At 39.3% G+C, this 25453-nt stretch overlaps 1 protein-coding gene across 1 annotated transcript in view; it reads left to right on the forward strand.

The window, feature by feature from the left end:
* Positions 1-25453, forward strand: part of EAF2 (ELL associated factor 2) — a gene marked incomplete at both ends in the record, with an annotated part of 34671 nt that overhangs the window by 4107 nt on the left and 5111 nt on the right. Inside the window, 3 exons of the mRNA XM_080919200.1 lie at positions 13516-13652; positions 15902-16047; positions 22783-23040. Coding sequence (XP_080775326.1) covers positions 13516-13652; positions 15902-16047; positions 22783-23040 — 541 coding nt within the window. The remainder of the gene's footprint in view (positions 1-13515; positions 13653-15901; positions 16048-22782; positions 23041-25453) is intronic.

A 25453-nucleotide genomic window follows, 5' to 3' on the forward strand; every position in this document is an offset into this window, starting at 1 on the left:
GGTTTGTTGGGGGAGATATTTTAGATGTATACACATTAAAAATACTTTATATACATTCTTGGGATAAGACTTGTTTGAGCCTTCTAGGGTTTTTTTTTTTTATTTTGGAATATTTGCAAATATATAATAAAATATCTTGTGGATAGAACCTACATCTACAATACAAAATTTGTTTATCTTCTATATACTGTATATGCTTAGCCTTTAATTTTATGCATTACTTACAATAACTTAGTAGATGAAACAGTTTATGATGTAGAATTTTCCACTTGTGGTGTTATGTGTGAGCTGAAAAGATTTGCAATTTGGAGCATTTCAGATGTTTTAATTTTGAACCAGGGACACCAAATCTGCAGTTTAGGACCTGGGCTCTTCAGGTCCAGATGCGAGGTTCTGAGTCCCTTGCCCAAACATTTTCTGCATTTAAAAATTTCCAAATGCATTCAAGTACTGCAACCAATGTTACCTGCATAAAATATGAGTTCTCTTAGTTCAGTCCCTAAGTTATAAGTTTCTTATTAACCATTTAATACTGACTTCATCTGTTGTAAAGAAAGTTACAGAGAAAACCAACTCCTTAACTTTGTGTTAGATATTTTAAAAACTGGACGTTTTGAGACATGTTGCCATTAGTTTTATATTGGGAATAGTTTGGAGTTGGCCACTTTTCATTGTCTTACACGGATCAGTGCGCTGGCTTGTCATGGTTAAAGGTATATCAGTTTTTGATCTTCTAGTCTGTTCCTTTTCTTACATTTATAATTCAATGCCACTGAGACCCCACCATCGTGTCAAAGGGAGTCAGTTTTCTTATGTGTGTGGGAGCTCTTACTGAATACTCCTCATTTGTTTCCTTAGGAATGGAAGAAAATGAAAAACCAGTTCACCATGAGCTATCATGGACAAACTAGCTTTGGAAACCTCTAGTATGGTTCTGGTGACTCTATGCTATTTGAAATTTATTTGGCAGCACCGAACCTTATTTGCTCTTATATAATAGACCTTATATGGTGTCTATTAAGGAACAAACTAAACGAGCCATTCACTTCATTTTCTTGTTTATACTATTTAGAAATAAGTTTTAAATATAAATACTAATACTTTCCACCCCCCTTTCCTGCCTCCAGCCCGGCCCAGCTTCCTTCCCTCAAATGCCTCTTATGTCCTTCTCATTCCCAGGCTCTCAGAGAAAAGCAGACGCTTTTTTATAAAAGTGACTGAAAAGCTTTAAGTTCACCATGGGGACGGCTGTTCTGTAGTTTCAGGCTGTGGTCGGCTTAGCCAGTGATGGTTACTTTGCACCAGGACTCCAGTTAGGCTGTCCTTGCCGTACAGAATATCTGTTTATCAAGTTACAACAGTCCCATCCACCCCTTCCATTGCTTTGCCATGGCAACTCTTCTATGTATTGATAAACATTATTTTGTTCGCTCTTATCCTGCCTAGTGAAGAGTTATAATCTACCACGTTGGATTATAGTCACAATAGAAATCTTCTTAAGCAAGTGACTGTTGGACAAGGCCTATATTTTGAAAGCCATGGCTTATAAATGTCGTAATGGAAACAAAACAAAACAAAAACAATGGAAGGAAGTAATTACCACCTCTCGGTCGGCTAGAGATACCTCCATAAGCATCTGCACTCGTGTGCACATACCTGCATTCACTCGTGGTTAAAAAGTGAAATTATTAGCCGGGCGGTGGTACCACACACCCTTAATCCCAGCACTCAGGAGGTAGAGGCCGGTGGGTCTTCGTGAGTTCAAGGCCAACCTGGTCTACATAGAGGGAGTTCCAGGATAGCCAGAGCTACCCAGAGAAACCTTATCTTGGAAAACCAAACTAACTAACTAACTAAATAAATAAAGATAGATAGATAGATAGATAGATAGATAGATAGATAGATAACATTTTTGAAAACAAAGAATAACTTTGGGTTCTGATAGGGTTTTTTTTTTTTTTTTTTTTTTAATGGTAAATTTTAAAATTCATCTTTTTTCTATTACCAAATAGAATACACAAATAAAAATGAAGTCTGTAGACTGGTTAAATACTATGCCCTTTTATAAACATTTTTAAAGATAATAAATACTAATGACAACAAACATCCATTGGCTGCAGCACGGCTGGTCTCACATGCTGTGCTTAGTGATTTTTATGTACTACCTACTCGATTTTATAGACTCGCTACAACAACGGCTAGGAGCGCCCCCTGTGCAATGGAGAAGGAAACGGAGGCTTAGAGAAAGTAAATAATCTGCCCTAAGTATAAGGCTAACTGGCTGTCCGGCCTCCACTCCTGTGCAGTGAGTGACTCCGTATTATCCAAGAGCGTGCAAGTTCACATTGCTCGTCTCAGAAACTTTAATGTTCGTAGTCTGGAAAAGTAGTACTGCCACTCCAGTTTTAACTAGAAGGAAGGGGCCCAGAGAGAGGTATCCTCTCTCCTATAAGTAACTGGCAGAACAGGTCCCCCGAGTTCTAAAATCCTATTGTTCGACCATATTGCGACTTGTTCCATCCCAAGGGTCCTATCTGCTCACTCGAATTTGCAGCGGAGTTACCTAGCAAAGCAATCGTGAGGGGCCGCGTTTTTCGTTTTTGATTTTGTTTGTTTGTTTTGTTTTTTTTCATAAACCACCTCCTCTAAATGACTTTGCTTGGGTAGCTCTCCTCCTTTGTTTTCCTCAGGCAGGTGGGGGGCGGGGTGGGGCCTGCTCATCTCCCCTGCTTCCCTCTGAACATCTGCAAGTTTCAAGTTCTCTGGGTCTTCTTTCACACAGGAGGGAGAGCTGGGGACAGAGAAGAATGTGAGCTCTTTCCTGTCCAGCCTGTTTCGGACAGTTTTGTTTAAGGAGAGTGCACGTTGTACCAGTACACTTGACAAACACGCACAGATACGGAATAAAACATGGAACAACAAACAGGATGTTCCTTCTGAGACTTCCGATGTGTTGTAGGAGATGAAGCTGAACTACAAATTACATTTTTTAAAGATTTAATTTAATTTAAAAAATTGTGTGTGTGTGTGTGTGTGTGTGTGTGTGTGTGTGTGCACGTAAATGTAGGTATGTATTAGTGGGGCCAAATGAAGCCATTGGATCACCTGGAGCTGAAATTATAGGCAGCTGTGAACCCCCCAACAAGGGAGATAGAACTACACTTTGGTCCTCTGTGAGACCAGTATATGCTCTTAACTAAGGAGCCACCTTTCCAGCCCAAAAGTAAACACATTTGAAGGCAGAATTGAGATCCTCTTTAGATGATGCCACAAATGTGAACACATCCACAACCGGGAATGCCAACTCTCTCGCGTTGCCAAGAAGGGGAAGATCTCAATCCGTCTCTTTCTGGAGGGGGAAGAAGATACTCCTCAGTGAGCTCTCTCCCGCCTTCTGTCCTGTGAGAAGCAGGTTTGGGTGAGCAATTTCCCAGACAGGAATGGCATAATCATGGGATGTGACTGAACCTTTGGGTTTATGTGGAAGAGTCAAAATCTGTCCAGACAAGGACAAGAAGGCAGCAGTGAGGAGGAAACTGGGAGGAGCTTCACCATCAGTGGTGCCACGAGCCACTTGGGGGAAAAAATCTGCCCTCTGATAATCTCCCCTAGATCTTTTTAAAATTCTATTAACTTATTAATTATTATTATTTATTAATGGTGAGAGAGAGAGAGAGAGAGAGAGAGAGAGAGAGCGCTGCTGGACGGATAACTGAACCTGTGAGATTTAGGGGTAATGACTGTGTGTCTGATGTGGCAGAGCAGCTGAGGCACCAGACACCAGACAGGCTGAAGATGGCAACCACAGGTACCACCAAAACAGAGTTACTCACTTAACCAAGTAGGTGAAGGGGTATGTAGAAAAACAAAAGTATGAGTGAGATTTTATTTCTCCTAATCCAGATTCCCTCTCAGATTTTTTCTTATTCCAAGAAACAGCCCCTCAAATAAGAGATACCAAGTTACAAAGTTTGCTCCTAAGTCCCATTTTGATACAAAGTAACGGTATTCTGGGAGCCAAAACAAGCTATTTCTACTTAGCCCTGCTTCGTTGTATGTATGAAACCATGGGTGCATGCCACATATAAATACAGATTATTCAATTATAAGTAATCTTTGTCCAACATATCACAATATTATAAAGTTCACACTTTATATATGCGCCATCCTTGTTCTATTGAAAGAAATTCAATTTTACCTCAGATCATTTGAGATTTGGAACAAGACATTGGAGGTTAGAGTCTGGATACCAGTGATAACAGTCTTGCTCCACCCCGTGCTGCTTCAGGCAGAGTTGTTTTGCCTTACAACGCACTGAGGCTATCATAAAGCCTGTATGAGGTTAACACAAAAAAAGCCTTTGTAAAGATGGAATCAGATAATGGAGCTGGAGACTCATGGGCCGTTGGAGAACTGATGCTTTGTCTTCCATATAATGGGGAACTGTAGCCATTTATGTAGAGAGGGGACTGAATGCCTTCCTGGGCTTCTCCCAGTTTCCTTTCCCATCTGAACTGCCTAGCTTCCAGGACTTCAGTCGCCTGCCCACTTATTCTGTACCTACTCCTTTCTAGAAGTAGAACAAGAAGGAAGTTGTTGAGAAGTAGCTACGGATTCCTCAGAGGTGGTGGACCCTCGGAGGCAGTTAGGTTGACTGTGGTGACAAAACACTTGGCTGTACGGTTCTTTTGCACACCTAGTCATGTCTCGCCTTTCAGAAGTTATAGGTCTAGAGTCAGACTTCCCATGTTTAAATCTCCCTTTCCCCCTTTCGGTGTGAACTTGGGCAAATTATCAAGTCTTTAGTGCCTCTTTTTTTTTTCATACAAAGATAGTAATCGTTTCATAAGGTTGCTTAAATGAATTAGTAAGAGTTAAGTACATAGAACAGAACGTAGACCACGGCTACATAATAACGTTATGCTTATTTTTTTAAGCTGTTTTTGTTGTTTCCACATTAGAAGACACTGCTTGGAGAGATGGCTGGCTCAGAGTGAAGGCTATGCTAGCCTAGAAACCTGATTCAATCCTTGGGCCCCACACAAATGTGAAAGAACAGAAGAGACCACAGATGAGCAATGGCGTGCCCCCCCCCATTAATAAATAAAACTTTAAAAAGACCTAGGGGAGATTATGAGAGGACAGACTCTTCCTAAGTGGCTCGTGGCCCCACTGATGGTGAAGCTCCCCAGTTCACTCACTGCTGCCTTCTTGTCCGTGTCTTCTCTGTATTTCTTGTGTCCGTCCCCACCACCTCTAGAGCCTCACGTGCTACCTTCTGAGGCACAGCATCTTTCCCAGTGTCAGTTCTGTATAGTGCAGGCCCCGTGTCTCAGCTGTCACAGAAAGGTGAGGCTTTGGTAGTTGTCCTCACTAAACCTCTGCCGGAACTTGATCGTTTTCCCATGGCGACACATTGCTTTGCACAGTTCCTGTCCTCAGCCTAGTTTCCATTGTTATTAATACAATATCACAGTCTAGACCAGTGACTGAAAAAATAAAAGTGCTTATTCTGGCTTACCATCTAGCACTGAGATTGCTAGATCATAAGGTAAATCTATGTATATGAGGTTTTAAGTTTTCATTGCTTATTTTTTGTACAATCTCTAAACTGTTTTCCATATAGTTACAATAATCACATTTTACAAATTTTTATAGGGTTAGTGATGTTGAACATGTTTTCATGAGCTTATTGGATATTTGCATTTCTTCTGCTAAATGCGTATTTGAATCTATTGAATTATTAAATTATTGAGTCATTTTTAATTGGCATTGGGCTTGGTTTTGACTATTGAGCTTTGGGAATTCCTTCTGTAATCTATGTCAGTTGTAAACATTGCAATCATTTTCTTACCCAGTACAATGTCCAGAAGCATTTCTCCTGTTTCCTCCCAGTCATTTTATAGTTTGAAGTCTTACACCAAGTCTTCAGTCCATTTTGAGTCTATCTGGTGCGAGGCTGGACTCTAGTTTCATTACTCTGTCTAGGTGTATCTATTTTTAAACAGCATTTTCTTAAGATTTTCGGCTTTGCAATACATATTTTTAGTAACTTTGGTAAAAAGGAAAAGATCAATGAGCTCTAATGTGTAGGCTTATTTCTAGATGGTCTGTTTATCCCATAGGTTTATGTGCTTTTTTTCTATGCCACTACTATGCTGCCTTGATTAGTTTAACTGTTAGCATTTTTTAAACTCAAATATGACTGGCTATTCAGGAATATTTCTGGTTCTCTTTAATTTTGGCTGTATGATGAATACCACTTGTGTTTTGAGTTTACTACCATTTGGGTAGTATATGCATTTTAGCAATATTAATTTTTCTTGCCTATGGAAACAGGATGTTTTTCTAGTTTTGTGTTCTCTTCAATATCTTTTATTAAGCTTTCACACAGTTATTTTTTCAGATCTTTCAATTAATTATTATATATGTTTTATAGCTATTGTAAATAAAATTCCTTTCTTGATTCTTATTTCAAGTAGTTCACTGTATATGTGTGTGTGTGTGTGTGTGTGTGTGTGTGTATGAACACTAATGACTTTGTATTGATTTTATATCCTGGATCTTTGCTGGGTTTATTAGTTCTACTAGTCTTAGTAAATTTGGGGGCTCTCTGTGTGGATCATGTCACGTTCAGTGATTACTTGATTTCTTTTCAAAGAGTCAACTCACAGTTTCATTGATCTTTGCAGGTGTGCATGTGTATGTGTGTGTGTGTTTCATTTATATCTTTTTGTTGCCTAACGGCTCTGGTGAGATCTTCCAGCGTGTGCTGAATAAACACGATGAAAGTGGGCAAGTGGGCATCCTCACCTTGTGGCTGATTTTATAGAGAAAGTGCCAGCATCTCTCTATTCTGTGTGATGTGAGCTATTTAAAAAATATCCTTATAATGCCACATTACTTGTATATTAAATGTGTGCAATATTCTGTCATGAAGCATGTTGAATTTTATTGAATGCCTTTTCTGTGTCAGTTGGGATGTCAGTATGGTTTTGTACTTTATTCTCTTGATGTCAAATGTATCAATCTATATATTGAGCCATCCTGATAGTTGATCAAGGTGAGTAATTGTTTAATACATTATTGATTTCAATTTGCTAGTATTCCGTTGGGGAGCCTCATGTCTGTATTAAGCGTACAGACCCATGCTTTTTCTATTTGTACAGTCAAATAACTGATAAGGTCTTCTCAGTACTGGAAAGATTACTGGGAACCTGCTTCCCAGGTTTGTTCTTTCCTGTTTTGGTATCAGGGTAGTTCTGGCTTTGTAAAATGTATTTGTGAGAATTACTTCCCGTTCTACTTGGAGAACTGTATTAGTTCTTTAACTTATAGAATTCAGTTCCCTTTCTGCCTTGGTTAGGGTTTTACTGCTGTGAACAGACATCATGACCAAGACAACTCTTATAAGGAAAATATTTAATTAGGGCTGGCTTATAGGTTCAGAGGTTCAGTCCATTATCACCATCAAGGTGGGAACATGGCAGCATCCAGGCAGGCATGGTGCAGGAGGAGCTGAGAGTTCTACATCTTCATCTGAAGGCTGCTAGCAGAATACTGGCTTCCAGGCAGATAGGATGAGAGTCTTAAAGCTCACACCCACTGTGAGACACCTTCTCCAATGGGGCCACACCTCCTAATAGTGCAAACCCCAGGGCTGAGGGCATAGAAACCATCACACTTCCTTAAGCTAGCTAAGAGTCTATCTCTATTACCTGTCTTTTCATTGAGCTAGCTCAATAGCCTCATTGGTTTTTGGGGTTACAATTTTTAGTATACATTTATTTAACCCTTCTGAATATCTACAGGATGGCTTTGATCTGTACAGTAACAGTCGAGATGCTGACAACTTTCAGCACTGAAAAGATTACTGAGAAACCTGCTATCAGACTAAGTAGGCATCTTTATGTGTTTGCAGTTTCTTTTCTATTTCAGCCTTGAGAATGTTCTCTATCTTTTTTTCTATGACAGCTCGATTGCCTTCTACCTTGGCAGTAAACTATCCTGTGGTAGACCTGGTTGAGTCAAATTTGACTGGTACTGCTCACCTTCCTTCGGCTGGAATTTTGTATCCACCGCTTAGTTTATTAAGCTTTGTGTTATTAATTTGAATAAGCTTTCTACTACTTTGGCATTCTCAGTTCCTTCCTAAGCTGTAAGAATCCAAATATTTGCTTTTATTAAGCACCATACAAACCTTTTTTTTTTTTTTTTGTGATTCTTAAAAAAAAAAAAAAAAAAAAAAAAAAGATTTATTTATCAAGCACACCACAAGAGGGCATCAGATTCATTGCAGATGGTTGGTGAGCCACCGTGTGGTTGCTGGGAATTGAACTCAAGACCTTTGGAAGAGCAGTCAGTGCTCTTAACCTCTGAGCCATCTCTCCAGCCCTCTCCTTCGTTATTCTTGAAATGTTTTTTTTCTTATTCAACTGTATAGTTTTTTTTAATTTTTTAGATTGATTTATTTTATTTTATATATATATATATAAATGTTTTGCCTGCATATATGTACGTATATCATACGTGTGACTAGTGCTGGTGGGATCAGAGGAAGGTATTAGATCCTCTGGAACTGGAGTTGTAGATGGTTGTGAGCCACCATGTGGGTGCTGGGAACCAAACATAGGTTCTCTGCAAAATCAGCCGGTTCTGTCAACTACAGGTTAAAGTCGTGCTGACCTCTTATGAAACTTTGGGTAATAGAGAATGCTGGTTGTTTTATTCTGAAACTTTGTATAGTGTAGCATTTAATGATGTTAATTTTCTAAATCTATGGGTATGGGGTATTTCTGCTTTCTGTGTCCTCTCCAGTATCCTTTATCAATGTTTCACGTTTTATTTTTTTTTAGCCAGTCACCTGTATATTTTCAAGTAGATGTCTTCAAGCATACCGACTGTTTCTTCTGTCTAATCTATCTTGTCCCTCCTGCATAGCAGTTTTAAATTTTCCTGAGCGAATTTCAGCTCAAGAATTTCTGCTTTCAAAAGTAGTTCCCACATCTTTTTAGTATTTCTGTTAGACTGTTAGGCCATTTATTTGTGTTTCCGTTGAGACTGGGAGGTTGTTCAGTGTCTTTAAAACATTCGTTTTAAATTCCACAGACAGTCCAGGGATTTTCTGTACTAATTCCTTCCTAATCATTTTTGTCACTTTCTTTTGGGCTGTAAATATACACGATTTCATGACAGTTGGTGATGCGTGTTGTGTGTGACATCATCAAGGCATTAACCAATCTGTTATCTATTTTACTTCCTAATCTGACTCTCCTCATGCACCTCCATAAATTCTAAGCAGGTTTCCTCTTTTCTCTGAGCCCATGTTCATTCCCACCATTTCAAACTAGATGGTGCCCAAGTCCAGAATTTCCAGAAGTTGATTGTAGGTGAGTTGTGCTAGTTCAATACTAGAAGGCAATCTTAGCCCAGATTTATATTAAATACCCCATTGGTGTTCTGTTCAGAAAGAAAGAGTGGAGTACAGGAAAGATTTATCTGTTCCTACAAATATATTTCTAAGTCCAGGGTAGGCCTGATTGCTTTGTATACAGCAAACTGTCACTGGGCACAAGAAAACTGTCACTGTGAACTGAACCTAGGTTTCTATGTGATACCTGTGGAGTCCAATCTCACCAAGTCAGCTCTAAGCCCATGCTTCCCTAGTACAGTTCTTAATTAGGACTGAGGCCTGTGATGCTGTGGACTGATGACTATAGTGAACTTGTGATCCAGAGCCACTGTAACCAGTCTATTGGCTGAAAGCAAGGTCCAATAGAAGCAGACTGCATACTTTTTTCTTGGTTGTTCATGGACAGACCTAGGATGGGACATGCCTAGTGTCAGGTGCCACTATCACTATCCAAGACAAAACAAAAACAGACAAACAAAAACCAAGCAACAACAACAAATAACTTATGTTTGCTACTATGTCCTACTCCCACTGAGAAAGGTCTTGAAATATGCTTTACAGGTTGAGGTTGAGGTAGTGTTTGGGAAGGCGGCCTATAGGCCATATTGGTGTTATTAAGCTAGATGACACGCAACTCCAAGGACCTGTGCAGCCTCAAGGTATGTTGCTATTCATAATGGAGCCAAGGATTATGTAGATCAAAACATAAGTCTGTCCCGCTGGGGCACACATCTCAACCACATCTGAGGTTTGATAGCCTCGTCTGTGAGCTTTGGCCTTGTGATATCTCTGCTGTCGGGGGTGGAGATAGGTGGTCAGGACAGACTCTTCGCTATGAAGGGTGTTACTCGGTTGGGTTGCCGCTGTAGGATCCCGTACCTTACTTAGGTGGAGATGACTGTAGCCGAAGTCCACACTGTGCACAGAATGGATATTCTGTTCAATCCCTTCAACACTCGGGCCAGTCTGGAGTTTCTGTGAGCTCAAAGCCTTCAGATTTTACTGTGGTGAATCTGGCACTGTGCCCTGAGACAAAGACTTTTTTTTACCTTTTGTTTCTGCTCCCCAATGGGTAGAGTTCTTGTTTCTGTCGACTGACATTGTAAGAGATATGGGTGAAACAAGCAGCTACCTGACCTAATACAGGTCCGAGGATTAGCCATGTGGTAGGAATCATGGGGCTTTGCTCAACAATGTGGTTCAGTAGACTGGGCCTGCTGTTGGTTTTTAAGTCTGAGGACTGGACTTTCTCCTTACCCAAAACTAGAGGTGTGATGCTCCCTGCAGGGTTGCTTATAGCTGGGGTGCAGGTAGTTCTGGCATTTCATTCCTTCTTCCGTGTCTCAATCTGTCCTTCTGTTTTGTTATATTAAGAACAGGTAGGGGGCGCTCTCGCTTTGTTTTCTTAGCCCCATGGAAGAGAGTTTGTTTTTTTTCTTAGCTCCTTGGAAGAGAGTTCATTCTATGAACAGTTACTCAGCTTGGTCTGTCTACAAAGAGAGATGAACAGAAGAGTTTCTCAGGCATCGTCCTGCTACTCCTTAACTATTATTTGTTTGTTTGTTTGTTTTATTGGTTCTGGGGTTGAACCCAGGGCCTTGCAAATGGTAGGGCAGGCACTCTTTGGATAAATGGGCTACTTTCCTAGCCTGCCTTATTTACCCTTTTATATTATTTATTAGTATTGTTAAACACCAGTTAGCTTTCAGTGTTTATCCTTATTTTGTATTTATTCCCCTTTCCTGTTAGTCATCACCAAACCTGTAACTCTCTGTTATTTATGAAAGCTATGTCTCTCCAGGACTTATGAAATCATATAAGAAAAGTGTTAGGGATATATTTCTGTCCTTCCTAGAATCCTTTCCTCCTTCCTCCCACTGCCCCTACCTGCCACCTTGGCCAGATACCAACGTTTGTTAATGTAACGTTTTACTGCAAAATTATCTCTAAATAAATTCTAGCTTGACATTATACATTTATATAGCCCATTTTTATCAATTTAAAATTAATGATATATAAATAACCAAATTCCTTTGCTTAATACTGCCATGGCTTCATTCCCTTACACTGAGGTTCTGTTACGGTTCATTTGTTCATGCTTAAGAGTCTTTGAGCTCACATCTTAAAGCATGTTTCAATGTGAAGATGGCTTTTAGTTAGTAACTAAAACATTGTTTCAGGCCAGAGATCTTAAAACATCTAAAATTCTTTAAAATAGAGAAGAGTAAGCAAGTTCATATTTTTATATTAATTTGTTTCTTATTTTACTTATGTTTATGCATGTGTGTGAGTGTGAGTGTTTGTGTGTAAGTGTGTGTGTGAGTGTGTGTGTTATGTGAGTGTGTGTGAGTGTGTGTAGGAGTGTTTGAGTATGTGCGTGTGTATGAGTGTGTGTGTGTGTATGTGTACGTGAGTGTGTGTATGAGTGAGTGTGTGTGAGTGTGTGTGTATGTGTATGTGAGTGTGTGTGTTATGTGTATGTTAGTGTGTGTGTGAGTATGTGTATGTGTGTGTGCTCTTTGAGTGCTATACTCACAGATACTAGATGCCAGATCTCTTTTTCTTTCTCAAACCAGCTGTTCTCCCACATACTTTATAGTTTGATTTGCAGTATGCCTCTCAACTGACCACTTTAAGTCAGTTTTCTCTACTATACCACAAATGCCTGTGATGATCAGTCAGTAAAGGGAAAAGATTGCTTTAAACTTATGGAATTTTTCTACTTTTAGTCATGGCAAAAGACAAAATAAAATAAAGTTTATCTCATAGTTGAGACCAGAATCCTCGAGTCTCCGTCTACAGAACCCCTGAGTGACCAAGGCTCCACGTCTTCAGCACCCCTTTCCTCCTGGTAGCACCAAGCTAGGGACCACATCTTTCATACAGAGTCCTTCCAGGAACATTCCAGATCCATCTGTAACATCCTATTCTGGCCCCCAAGGCTCAAATCTACCTGTCAAGGCTAAATACCTTTAGTGTATCTCACTGAGTCCCCAGAGTGTTAAATGTTCAAGTAGTTCAAGTCCGTAGTCTCCTCTGAGACACATTCACATTCAACTGTGAGGTCGGAAAAGATAAAAAATAAAGTTACTTGTGTTCATTGGTGCAAAATAAACAAATATTTATCCTTCAGAAAGAAAGAATAGGAAGACAGCAAAAAAGGAATGATAATCAAGTCCCAGTAGATAATACATTAAATTCTAAATATCCGTGCTCAGCATCCAGGGTACACCATGGTAAGATGTTGGATCCCAAGGGCTTGGGAAACTCCATCCCCCCACAACCTTAATGGTTGCAGCCACACTTCTGGACTCTGCCGATTGCAGTACCCCCAGGCAGGTGTTCCACATTCCGGGCGTCTTCTCTCAGGGTCTTCACTGTAGCTCCAGCTTCACTCCCACTGTTGTGTGTCTCACCCTGTCAGGGGCTGCTTGCAGGGACCCAGACCCCACCAACACTACCTCTTCCCCAGACTTGCCTTTGAACTCTCACTGGACTCCTACATGATCCCAGAACTTTTATATCCTTCATATGAGCAGAGCCTAGAACTACAGGTGTGGTGATGGCCTATGATGGACGTGCCCATAGCCTCTGAGTTCCTTAGGAAATCTCTTGTCAAAAGACTGTGCCCTGGAAAGTCTTTGAAACAAATGAGCATCCCCGGAGTCCTTAATGGCTATGAACTCATAAAGGGCAGAGGAGCCCCCAAGGTGTCTTTTTATACATGCTAGGCAAGTGCTGTACCACTGAACTGAGTCCGCAGCCCTCTTTTTCAGTGTTTATCTTGAGATAGGCTTCCACTAAGTTTCCTCACTGCCTTCATACTCATTCTGTAATCCAGACAGGCTTTGAACTTGGGACCCTCCTGATTCCATCTCCTGAGCAGCTAGAAATAGAAGCCAAGTCTGGCTTGATCTCATCCTTTGTAAACCTTCTCTGTACTTTTATTTTAAAGCCATACTTGCTGGTTTCATGGTAGTAAGTTTAAATCGTTTATAAGTGACTTGATGTATAACACAAATTAAAAACATAAAGAACTCAATACCCATCTTAACTGGATCGCTATGATAAATTTCAAGTAATGATGATAACTTCTTAAACAGGGTTCAACTCCACCAGTCACAGTTTTCAAAGGTTCCAAGAGACCTTACTTAAAAGAATGCATTTTGGTTATTAACCATGATACTGGGGAATGTCGCCTAGAAAAACTCAACAGCAACATCACTGTGAAAAAAACAAGGTAGGTGGTACAATGAAAGAAATTATTTTACCAACATAAATTTCTAAGGAAAAAGGATGGTGGGTTAAGTCAAATTATGGTATGAGGTGTGTTTTAACTGGGGCTGCAAAGATGGCTCAGCTGTAAAGAGAACTTGCTATGTAAGTATGAGGATTAGCGTTCTAACCACACTGCCCAAGCCAGACATCCCGTACGTGTCTGAGAACTCAGCACCTCAGCACTGCGGCGGTTTGAACCAGGACGGTGATGTGTTTGTTGGCCTCCAACGTAGCCAAGACGTGCAAGCTCTGAGATCAGAAAGAGACCCCGCCTCAAAAGACTAGGTGGAGAGCAGCATACCTGACTAATGCATGTTATGTACACGCACCATTCTCAGATCCATACATGCACACAGATGCACAGAAGGTAGCATTCAAAAAATTTCCTTAAATCATTTAAAGTTTAAATTTAGTAATGATTCTTAGTGAAAAGATCTTACCACATCACCTTGTGATGTTGAAATGATTTCTAGGTACAGAAGTATAGCTTTTATACTATTGTAGATATTTTCATATCATTGGACTGAATAGAAACATTATCCACTATCCAAAATAACGTTATTTTTTTTTTTGGAAAAGATGTATTGAGCACTTAGAATATGGAAGACACACTGGAGAAAGGAAAGTTTGCTAAATAAAGACATTTTATACATTTTAATCATACTAACAGATCACTTAATTTAAAAATCAGTAAAAAAATAAAACCACCTTAAATCCCTTTTAGATATTAATGGTATATCTTAATCCAGATAATATAAGAGCATAAACAGTAGAAATAAAAGTTAATGTAAGAATTAAAGAGAGGGGTTATGATTCATAAAATTCTTTAGAAAAACTTTGCTGAAAATGTTACTTCTGGGGCTGGAGAGATGGCTCAGAGGTTAAGATCACTTGTTCCTCTTACGGAGGACCCAGGTTCAATTCTCAGCACCAACGTGGTTGCTCGCAACCATCTGTAACTCCAAATCCTGGGGATCCAATGCCATCTTCTGACCTGCACAAGTATCGGGCACCCATGTGGTACACATACAGACATACAGACAAGACACACATAAAGTAAAAGAAATAAATCTAATCCAAATAAATTGTTTAGAAAGAAAAATGCTATTTCAAAGGAAGTTAAAATCCTAATAATTACATTAAATGTGTGTTTAGAACAGAAATTGCTGTAATTGGAGAAAGCAAGGAAGGGGAACTGCAGAGTGGGTATTATTGAAGCACATTATACCTGTATGAAATGTCACAATGAAGCTCATAGCTCGTGCAGCTAATACACACTCACAAAAGTGTGTTTTACAAAGTAGCTATTCCCAGGCCAACTCCAACTGCGAGAAGAAACCTGAGAACCTCCATGTGTTAATGTCCCTACTGCCCCAGCTCCCTAACACTGAGCAGAAAGGATGTGAGAATACAGAAAGCGGGTGTGAGGGCGGGAACGTAGCGGATCTTTCGGGGCTGGTGAATAAGACTCTCTGAGCCCGTGTGTAAGAACTGGAAACCGGGGGTGTGGGGGGTGATGTTGGTGGTGGATTAGAGTTTAGGTTGTAAAGGTAGGTTGGGGTTAATGCCCTGAGCATTACCTGAGAAGCACCAAGGACACTTCCTTGCCGGCAGTTGTTACACATTAAGACCTTTCCAACGAGGTATTGGCTTGTTTGCAATTCTGGCCTAAAACCTTAGCAAAGAAACTGGATAAAAAGAAACAACGTGGACAACCAAATGCATCGATCAAGATTTTGGGGAGTGTAAATGATTGAGAGAAAATGAGGGGCCAAAAACTTCAGGAAGGAGGAACCGGAAGGATTTGGTCACAGGAAACCGGAAAGGCGGGCCTCCGCCATTGTTTCCGAAGTATACTCTTTGTTTATATGCCTGCTTTAAAATTGAGCGTGGGAAATGGGGACGTGATTTAGTTTAATTTGCACATCTATTTTTCTCCTCCTTGTAGTATCCATAAGTGTGCCGTCTGCTCATTTGAGCAGCAGCTTTGTCTTGCCTTTGCCCATCGCATCCCTCCGTGGACCCGTGTGTACGTCACACATACAGGAGGAAGTCGATACATATTTGTTACATGGATTAACATTTCAATCCTTAAATGTGGTTTGAGAGGTTTCTAAAGGACAAGTGATAAAGTTTAGTAGCTTAGTAAGTTGAATTTGTGACATTTTTTTTTAGCTTATCTGTTTTGGCATTGGATGCTCTTAATTGCAGAGTTGAAGGAAGTAGCAAAATCCAGTACAGGCTAGAACAACAGCAACAACAAATGTGGAACCCGCCGCGGACTTCCAGTCTTGCACAGCATTCTCTGTCAGAGGATAAGACGTCCCCAGCGTCTCTCATGGATGATATAGAAAGAGGTAAAATCTAAGTGTAGACAATGCTAATCTATAGAGGTTAGAAATATTAAGTAAATACTGAGTGTTCATTTTCACTTACAGAGGGACTTAGAACACGTCTTTTATGATGGTGTACTTTTCTGAGGTATAACATATGTATTGTCGGCATATCCACATCAGATCATTTTTTATTATCATTTAGGAGAAGGAAGTGTCTCGTCAGTTCTTTATGGTATCTTCCTGTGAAATTTAGCCTTCATAGTCAGCTGTAGATGGCTAAGGCACCATCAAATCAACAGGAACAGGAGGAAGTTTCTTTCTGTTACTCTGTTCCTTTTTGCAGGAAGGCATTTCTGGGGAGGTATAAAATGTTGAAGAGGAAGGAACCTAAATCTCTAATTTTTTTCTAGCAATATTTAGGATATTGATGTTACAGTAATTGAACAGCAGCAAGATTCCAGATCTTGAATTTTTATTTTATCTTGTATTATGGCTACTTCCAAAAGTATCATGGTATCTTTCTTATATATAGTTAGAAAATTAAGAGATTAAAGGGGAATTTTAAAGTATCTTTGCTGGTTATTAAAATTAAAATGAAATCTAGCTTTGTGCTTACTGGACAGCAAAACAACAATAAAGATATAAGTTGTGTATTTTATATTATCTTAATATATAGTATATTAAGATAGGTTCCAAAGAACCATTCTGTTCCTTGCTACTAGATCCTAAAGGCAATTCATAGTGTGAAACTCTAGAAAGCAATTGGGTCCTCAACAGTGATTCTGGGGTATAGGTAGACTGTGATTCTTGTGACAGTGTTTTGACATCATACCTCATAGAAAAGGTAGAGAATCAGTTAACCCAAACCAAGAATAGTTTTCTTATTCTAATTTGGATGCAAAGGGACATTATCTACCTGGAGATGCTCATATAGCACCCTTAGACTATATTCTAGCAAATATTTTATTAACCCTGTACTACTACTAACTTCTTTTTTAAATGATTAATTTAAAAACTATGTGTAAGTGTATGGGGATATGTGTATGTCCACATGTGTGCAGGTTCCCACAGATGCCAGAGAGGACATGAGATCCCTTGAACCTGGAGTCACAGGTGTGAATCACCCGACATGGGTGCTGGGAACTAAACTTGGGTCCTCTGAAAGATCATGGTCTTAACTGCAGGGCCACCTTTCCAGCCTCATGGCTGACTATTCTCTGAGGGTTGGATTATCTTTCCAATTTTACATCCAAAAATTACACCAGAAATTCTATGCTTCCATTTTTGTGTTTACATCTCTGAGTTATCTGTAAATTTGATTTTAAGAAATTAGCCTAAAAGTTCCCAGATCACTCAGAGACACCAAGAAGCTGAGTGTTCCAGCAAAAGGAATAGTGCTACGTGAGCGCTCAGAGTCTTAGAGTGCTTCTCTGTGCTTGGGCTGAGACTGTCCTTCTCCATCCATCGGGAAATGCATGGGCAGAAGGCATGTGCGTGTGACATCACACTATGACAAGCGTCATTCCCTCTCCATCTCCCAGGCAGCCTCCCTGCCATCAAAGTTTTCTCTCCATTTGAAAGGCACCTTGAGACTGGGTGACACTGGTAAGGGACACCTGCCACAACAAGCACTTTGCTAGGAAATACTTTCCACTTTCCTCCCCCTCCATGGGAAAATACGCACGCACACACACACACACACACACACACACACACACACACACACACACACACGACCCTGGGAGCAATTTTTATTGTATTAGGCCACAGACTTTCTTTTCCCAGGAACTGGGCTTCAATGCTAGTAAAGCTCCTTTGTCAAGTTTACCAATGGGAACGCTAGTTGCTGGAACTTTACCAAGAAAACCAAAACAGATCTGCAAAAGGTCTGGAATTAGAGTGTCATTTGTCACAAAACCAGACAAGTATCTGCATGCTAAACCTGAACCAGGACTGCCTGCTAATCTAAAAGACTTAAGTCAGTTGTCTCTTAGAATACAGGCTAAAAGTAAGATATACTTGGAAGTTACATATATTGTAAATCAGGAAAATCACAACTTGAATAAGAAATATGCCAGAAAAAGTAGAAGTTAGAATCATCTGATGATGATCTTAAAACATTTTTCACAAAACGATTCAGCTATAAATTTTCTTGAAGTAAGTGAAAAGTAGAATGAAAGAGAATTTTTAAATAAGGCTCAAATAGAAATTATAAAACAAACAAAATAACAGCACGAATTCCCTGAGTAGGCCCGCTTACTGGAGAATAAAGAGACAGAGAATCCACTCGATCTAAGACAGAAAGTATACCTAAACAAGGGGAACCGGGCCCCAAGGATTTGTTGCAGAGTGACAAAAGTTCCAAGAGGTGAGGCTACTGAACCCTCAGAGGACAAAGAAAATGGGACTGAAAAATAATTGGAAGAAATAATCCCTGAAAACATTCCTAGGTTGATTAACATCATGAAACCATAGATTCAAGAAATCGAGCAAATCCAAAACAGGATTAAGTCCAAGAAAATGGTGAGACACGTCAAAATTAAACATCTGAAACCTAAGGGCAAAGATAAAAGTCCAGAAGGCGATGTCACATGTCTTGTGGGAAACTCAGAAGTGGCACTCCACTGTTTAATGCTGAAAGTTATGACCTCTGTGTTTACCAAAGTGAGTCTCAAGTAATAAAGGGGAAATAGACTTCCACAGAAATGAACACCAAAAGTACTTGTTTCTAAGGGGCTGCTCTGAAAATTTTGCTATAGAAATGGAAGTAATCAAAAGAAATGATAACAAGAATGAATTTGGAAGCATTCATTAGGGATAAAGAACAGGAGAAAGATAATGGACAATAGAGTATGGTTGTCCTCTTGATGTCCCCATTTCATATGTGACAATCAAAGCAAAAGTTAAGCTTTTGGTTAATACTGATACAAAAGAAAATAATATTTAAAACTAGAGAAGAAAAGGCATCTAAAGTAAGTGATTTTCACATCTTACCTGTAACCGTGAATCATGACAACACATGTATGCTAGTCACATCATATATGTGAAGTGACATGTAAAACACAGAAAAGAAAGGAAGAAAGAAAAAAGAAAGGAAGACCTCAAATATTTTTTCAGTAATGGAAAAGTGACCAACATAGAACATTGATAAGCTCATTTTAGGGCTAAAATTACCATGATACACAAACTGAATAAATATGGGTATGAAAACTAAAACTGTAAACCAGTATCTTTCCTAAGGTTAAAATTTAAAAATTCAAAAAATATATTAACAAATTCAACATTATACAAAAATAATAGTACAATGTGACTAAGACAAAATTTCTCTTCTCACATTGCTTATATTTGGCCATGTTGATGAAGGAGGAGGAAGAGCAGGAGGATGAGGAGGATGAGGAGGAAAAGGAGGATGTGGCAAGAAGTGAAAGGGCAGATGTATATTCAAATAAATTTCAGAAGTAAATGTCTCAAAGAAAACAAAACAAGTAATGGAGGCTTGAAAGAAATAAATCCTTAGAGAGGGTTACACTCAAACCAATATGAAAACAAGCCAGTCTTTCAGAGACTCAGTGATACACCAAAAAAGCCTTGCTACACAGATTTAGAGGAAATAATAATAATTCAGAGCAGTTCATATGTGTGTGTGTGTGTGTGTGTGTGTGTGTGTGTGTGTGTGTATGCATGTATGTATATATGACAGATAAAGCTAGTATAAAGGATTTGTATAAATCAGTGAGGAAAAGATAACCAAATACAAGAAAAATATTTGAGCAGATGCTTAACAGAAGAAGACATTCAAGTGGCCATTGAATATATGATAACTGTTTTGGATCATTGCTTATTAAAAACTAGAATTATAGATCACTTTGAAAGCTGGTAGACTTTAATGAAGCTAAACACATCCATTTCTACACAGGAAAATATAAATACATATATCACAAAAAGATGCACAGTAGGCTTTACAGAACAGCCTTTATCACAAACAGAAAGTTGATAACCAATGTATATTGAATATATATGATGGATATTATAACATTTGAGCAGAATGAGATAGAGTCATTAAGTAACATAAATGAATACATAAACAGGATAAGAGGCATGCACAACTTACATAAAATTTATATGAAGATCAATAATAGACAACAACGTTGGTAATAAAAATCAAAATGGTGGATACTGACTGGAGGAAAAGCACAACAGAGCATTTTTGGGACTGGGTCTTGCTCAGTGACAGATACACAGGGTGGCTTGTGTTGAAACTCATTTGGGTGTGCGTTTTACTATGATGAATTATGATTGATTCATTATTAATCACAAAGCGAACAAACAGACCTGGATGATGTCTAACCCAAGCCAAGTGAAGAGCTAGTGCAAAGGGGTTAGGGTGGAAATGGTAAGCCAGTGAGTCTAGAGAGAATGTGGGAATCAGATAGATATTATCAGCTAACTAAAGTGGGACTACCCTGGCAAGATACTACCTGACACTGTACTGACTAAGTGTTTTATATACTTGTAGGCTAAAACTTGTTCACTATTGGACATTCTTATAGAATGCTAGAAAAATAATGACCCAAAAATAAAAAAACTTAGTTCTACCCATTAGTGCTTTGGTTTCTTTCTTCAAATCACTTATTTGAAGAATGAGATTGATGTTTCCACCCACCATAAATTTCATGTGTCTTAAAAAAAAACTTTAAGAACAGTAGAAGACACCAACATTATTATCCCTTTTGTCCATAAAACTATTTACAACCAAAGTTATAATGAAAATTGGCTTTTCAAAAATACTGGAATATTTTAAATCTCCCTTTAAAGTAACAGGCTGGAGAAGGTGTAAGGAAGCTCCATCAAGGCTTCCTTTAGAACAGCTGGGAAAAGAATGAAGTCCTTAGGTATGAATGACATTGCACTGTGCAGGTAAAGGAATAAGGAAAAAACTAATAATGAATTTTGTATTTTTACACTTTTAAACTTTTCATTATTTATTAGACACTTGTTATACATATAAAATTAGTTTTAGATATCGATTGTGTCTTTTTTGTGTGACTTATTATGCCAATGAATATATTGCTTACATATATAACTATGAACCATGTACATGCAGTATGCTTGGAGGTCAGAAGAGGGCATCACATCCCTGGGACTGGAGTTACAGATGATTGAGAATCACCATGTGGGTGCTGGGAACCATACTCTAGTCCTCTGGAAGAACAGCTAGTGCCCTTAACAGCCGAGGTTCTCCCTCTTTCTGAGGAAAAGTCTGTATAGCTCTTTGAACTTGGTATTCTCCAGCCTCAGCCTCCAGAATGCTAGGATTACAATGCCATACCCACTAGTTGCCTTTGCTTTTATTCTCAAAATCCATTACTAAAATACAGCCTGGTGCTAAAGGAGGGTTTTTAATTTTTTTTTTTTTTTTTAGTTTTTGCAATTACAATTTAATTAAAACATCTCTCTCTTTTTTTCCCTACCTGCAAACACTCCTATATACCCCTATCCCACTTTCCTTTAAATATATGGCCACTTTTTTTTCTACTAATTGCTCCTGCATGCATACATGTACACGTTAATACATATATATTACTAAATATAACATGTTTAGTCCATATATTACTGTGTGTGTTTATCTCTGTCTGTCTGTATATTTCTGCATGTTTTCAGGGCTGACCATTTGCACAGGACAGCTAAGTGGTGTGCCCTTCCCTTGGGAAAGCTATTTCTCTTGTTCTCAGCTTTCTTCAGTTGCTGTAGTTCTTAGTGCAAAGCTGAGGTTTCATGGGTTTTTCTCTATTCAGTTTTACATGCTCATTTGTGTCATCCTTGTTTAGGTAACACGAGCAATAAACTCTGTGAGTATAGCTTCTGATGTCACTAGGAGACACAATCTCACAGCCAACTCCCTCATCTTTTTCTAAGACTGTAAGATCTGGGAGTCTTACAATCTTTCCCTTCCCTCCTCCCAGATGCTTCCTGAGCCTTGGGTACAGATGTGTTTTGTAGCTGTATCGCTGGAACTGGGCTCCACAACTTGGAATTTTGATAGGTTGTGACTTTGTGTTTTGATCTCTGTTGCAAAGACAATTTTCCCAGATGAATGGTGAACACTACACTTATCTGTGGTTGTAGGGACAAATGTGTATAGGTTGATATTATTAAGGATGATGCTGGTATTTTAGTAAATTAGTGGTTGTAGATTCTCCCCCAATAACCATGACTTCACTAGCACTGAGAAGTTAACTAGTTTCTGGTACTAAGTATAGTCTCTCTCTGGCTCTGTGGGTCATAAGTCCAATTAAAGAGCTGCTGGTTACCACCAAGGTATGTGTACCACTACTACTCCATTAGTGTTAGTGTGCCAATTGATGTGGTTCATGGGCAGGATAGTTGGTTGTCTCTCTCTACTGGAAGCTTCCATGTCACCTTCCGGTACCATTGAAGGTAGTCCCTGAGGAAAGGGTATGAGGGTCAGCTCCAGCAAAGTGGTCTCTGGACCCTATTGTTGAAGTACATGGTTTATACTTTAGTGATAGGGACCCACCTTCCACCTCTGGGAGTAACCAAGGGCAACAGTAACAGGATGTATGTTTAGAGGGTTTCTTGGGCAGAGCACTGTGGAATTTAAAAAATAAATGGCTTAGGTGCTGGAATATGTGTTTTAGTTTTATTTACTCCTTACAAATGTCTTCTTAAAAGCTAACACATTTATATGTTGTGTTTCTTCATGTTATTTATTTGACATATTATTTCTATTTTCAGAACTGAAGGCAGAAGCTAGTCTTATGGACCAGATGAGTAGTTGTGATAGTTCATCGGATTCCAAAAGTTCTTCATCTTCAAGTAGTGAGGATAGTTCTAGTGATTCTGAAGATGATGACCAACCCTCTTCTTCGGGTCCAAGGAGATACAGCTCAGAGCACCCTAGCATGTCTGCCGGGCCACAGTACAGGACTTCAGATGCTGATGCTACTTGTAATAGACTTCGTGACGATAGTACCCTTCTGATGAGTACTTTACGTAAGTATATACAACCGTAAGTAACAGGACTTGCAGTTGTAGCCTCATTTGTTGTGAACTAAGATTTAAAAAAGAGTTTTGGTTTATGTATTCTGTAACAGTTAGCCATTTTTATTCCTTTGCAAGTTTAAATGTACTCTGTCACTGGAGTGAGGGCTCCTCAAAGCTTTTCCACGGGCCCTTTTCTTTTTATTCTGCCCTCTTTTTCTTAGATAACCTCCTCATGCTCCTATTTCAATCAATAGATATGTAGATAATTTTCAAATACCCATCTCCATGCAGATCTCTGAGTCCTAGGCAGATAGGTCAAGCCTCATCCCTTCAGTGAAGGCACTTGAAATACCAACCCTATATTTTTTGTCCCCAAACCAACCCTGTATTTTTTTTGTCTCACCGCATATTTGCCAAATTCTCATATTTGCCTAGTGAACAGCAGCATTTGTCTCAACATGTAAACCAGAAGCCCGATTTTATTCCAGGACTGAGTTACTCTTTCTTCTCTTTGTATAGTCAGTATTTCACCAGGTCCTTTCGACTTCTACCTCCTAAATGTTTTTCAAGTCCATTTACTTCTTTCCATCTTTACGACGACCACTGTAGTTCCGCTCATTTCCTTGATTCCCCCAACCATCAACACCAGGTCTTCCCAACTTCATACCCTCCCTTTCTCTCAACTCTTGTGTCCTCCTGATGCTGCCAGTGTGTGTGTGGTCATAACCATAGGTCACTGAAGCAAGGTCAACCTTCCAGGGCTGCATCTCTGAAGATGACTGGGCTTTCCTTCCCTAGAGGCCACCAACTGCCAATACCTCTTCATCTTAGGGCCAGGTTTTGTGAGGCCCTATCACGTTCAAGTTTTGACTGGCTTGATGATGACTTAGGCAAGTCTTAAGTATGCAGTTGAGGCCATATTGATCTTTTAGTGATTCAAATATAATATATCATCTCTCTTAAAGTTTTCAAAGTTCATAATTTCTTTCACAATAGAGAATAGACCTTAACATAATTATATTGCTTTATTTATTGTTTATTTATTTACTTAGTGTGGTGGTTTGAATATGTTTGGCCCAGGGAGTGGCACTATTTCCTGGTATGGCTTTGTTGGAGAAGGTGTGTTACTATGGGCGTGGGTCTTAATATCCTTGTCCTAGCTGCCTGGAAGCTCGTCTCCTCCTGTTTGCCTTTGAAACAAGATGTAGAACCTTCAGCTCCTCCTGCACCACGCCTACCTGGACACTGTCACACTCCCACCATGATGATGATGGACTGAACCTCTGAATTTATAAGCCAGCCCCAATTAAAGGTTGTCCTTTATAAGAGTTGCCTTGGTTGCAGTGTCTCTTCACAGCAGTAAAACCCTAAGACAGAAGAGGTTGGTACCAGTGACTGGGGTGCTGCTGTGATAGGACTGACCATGCTTTTGTTTGGAAGAGTGTGGATTTTGAGACTTTAGATTTGGAAAGCAGTGGAATGTTTAAGTGGGCTTAATGGACCATCCTAGGAAAAATAGGGAAGATGTTGCTGAGGGTGATTTGAACTGTTGAAACCTGACTCTAGAGATTTCAGAGGAGAAGAATTTTAATATGTGGCCGAGAGACTGTTCTTGTTTGATAAAGAATGTGGCTGCTTTTTGTTTCTGTCTGAAGAGTCTACCTGAGGCTAAGATAAAGATTGTATTATTTGCATTGTCAAAGGAAATCTCAAGAAAACCCAATAGAGACTGTGTTCTCTGGTCAAGTCTCATGAAGAGCATTCCCAAGAAGCCTAGCAGGGTTAGAAAGGAAAAATATAAAATGTATGATTCTAGTATTAAAGGAGCATCAGAAAGTGAAATGGAGCTGAATCCTGTGTCCAAAGAGATATAGAGATTAAGGGAGTGACTTTGTGACAAGATTCCACCCAGCTAAACTTGTTTATGCATTTACCATTGAACAAGGAAGAATTATATCATTTAGGCATTATTATTACTTGGTTATTGTTTTCACTTGGACTTTTAATCTGGAATTTTCTATAATTCAGAAATGAAAGACACAGGCTTTTAATCTGAATCTTGAGGCATAGTGGCCATGAAAGGCTTAGGTCCAGGTTAGGTAGCATAAAACTTTAATTCCAGGAGACAGAGGCAAGCAGATTTTTGAGTCCAAGGTCAACCTGGCACACAGCAAATTCTAAGTAGAGAAAAGCTTAAATCTAGGTGTGGTAGACCACACCTTTAATCTTAGTATTTGGGAGATAGGCATGCAGATCTCTGAGTTCAAGGTCAATCTACAGAGCAAGTTCTAGAACAGCTAAGTTTAGGAAGTGAAAACAGAAAGCTGATGAGAATGTAATAGAACAAGGGGACATGTTCCAGTCCCAGTAAGCAGCAGAACTCAACAGCTTCAGACATGAGACTCTTCCTGTAGAGTCAAGA

This window comes from Micromys minutus (genome assembly GCF_963924665.1).
Source record: "Micromys minutus genome assembly, chromosome: 7".
In the NCBI taxonomy this organism is placed as follows: domain Eukaryota; kingdom Metazoa; phylum Chordata; class Mammalia; order Rodentia; family Muridae; genus Micromys; species Micromys minutus.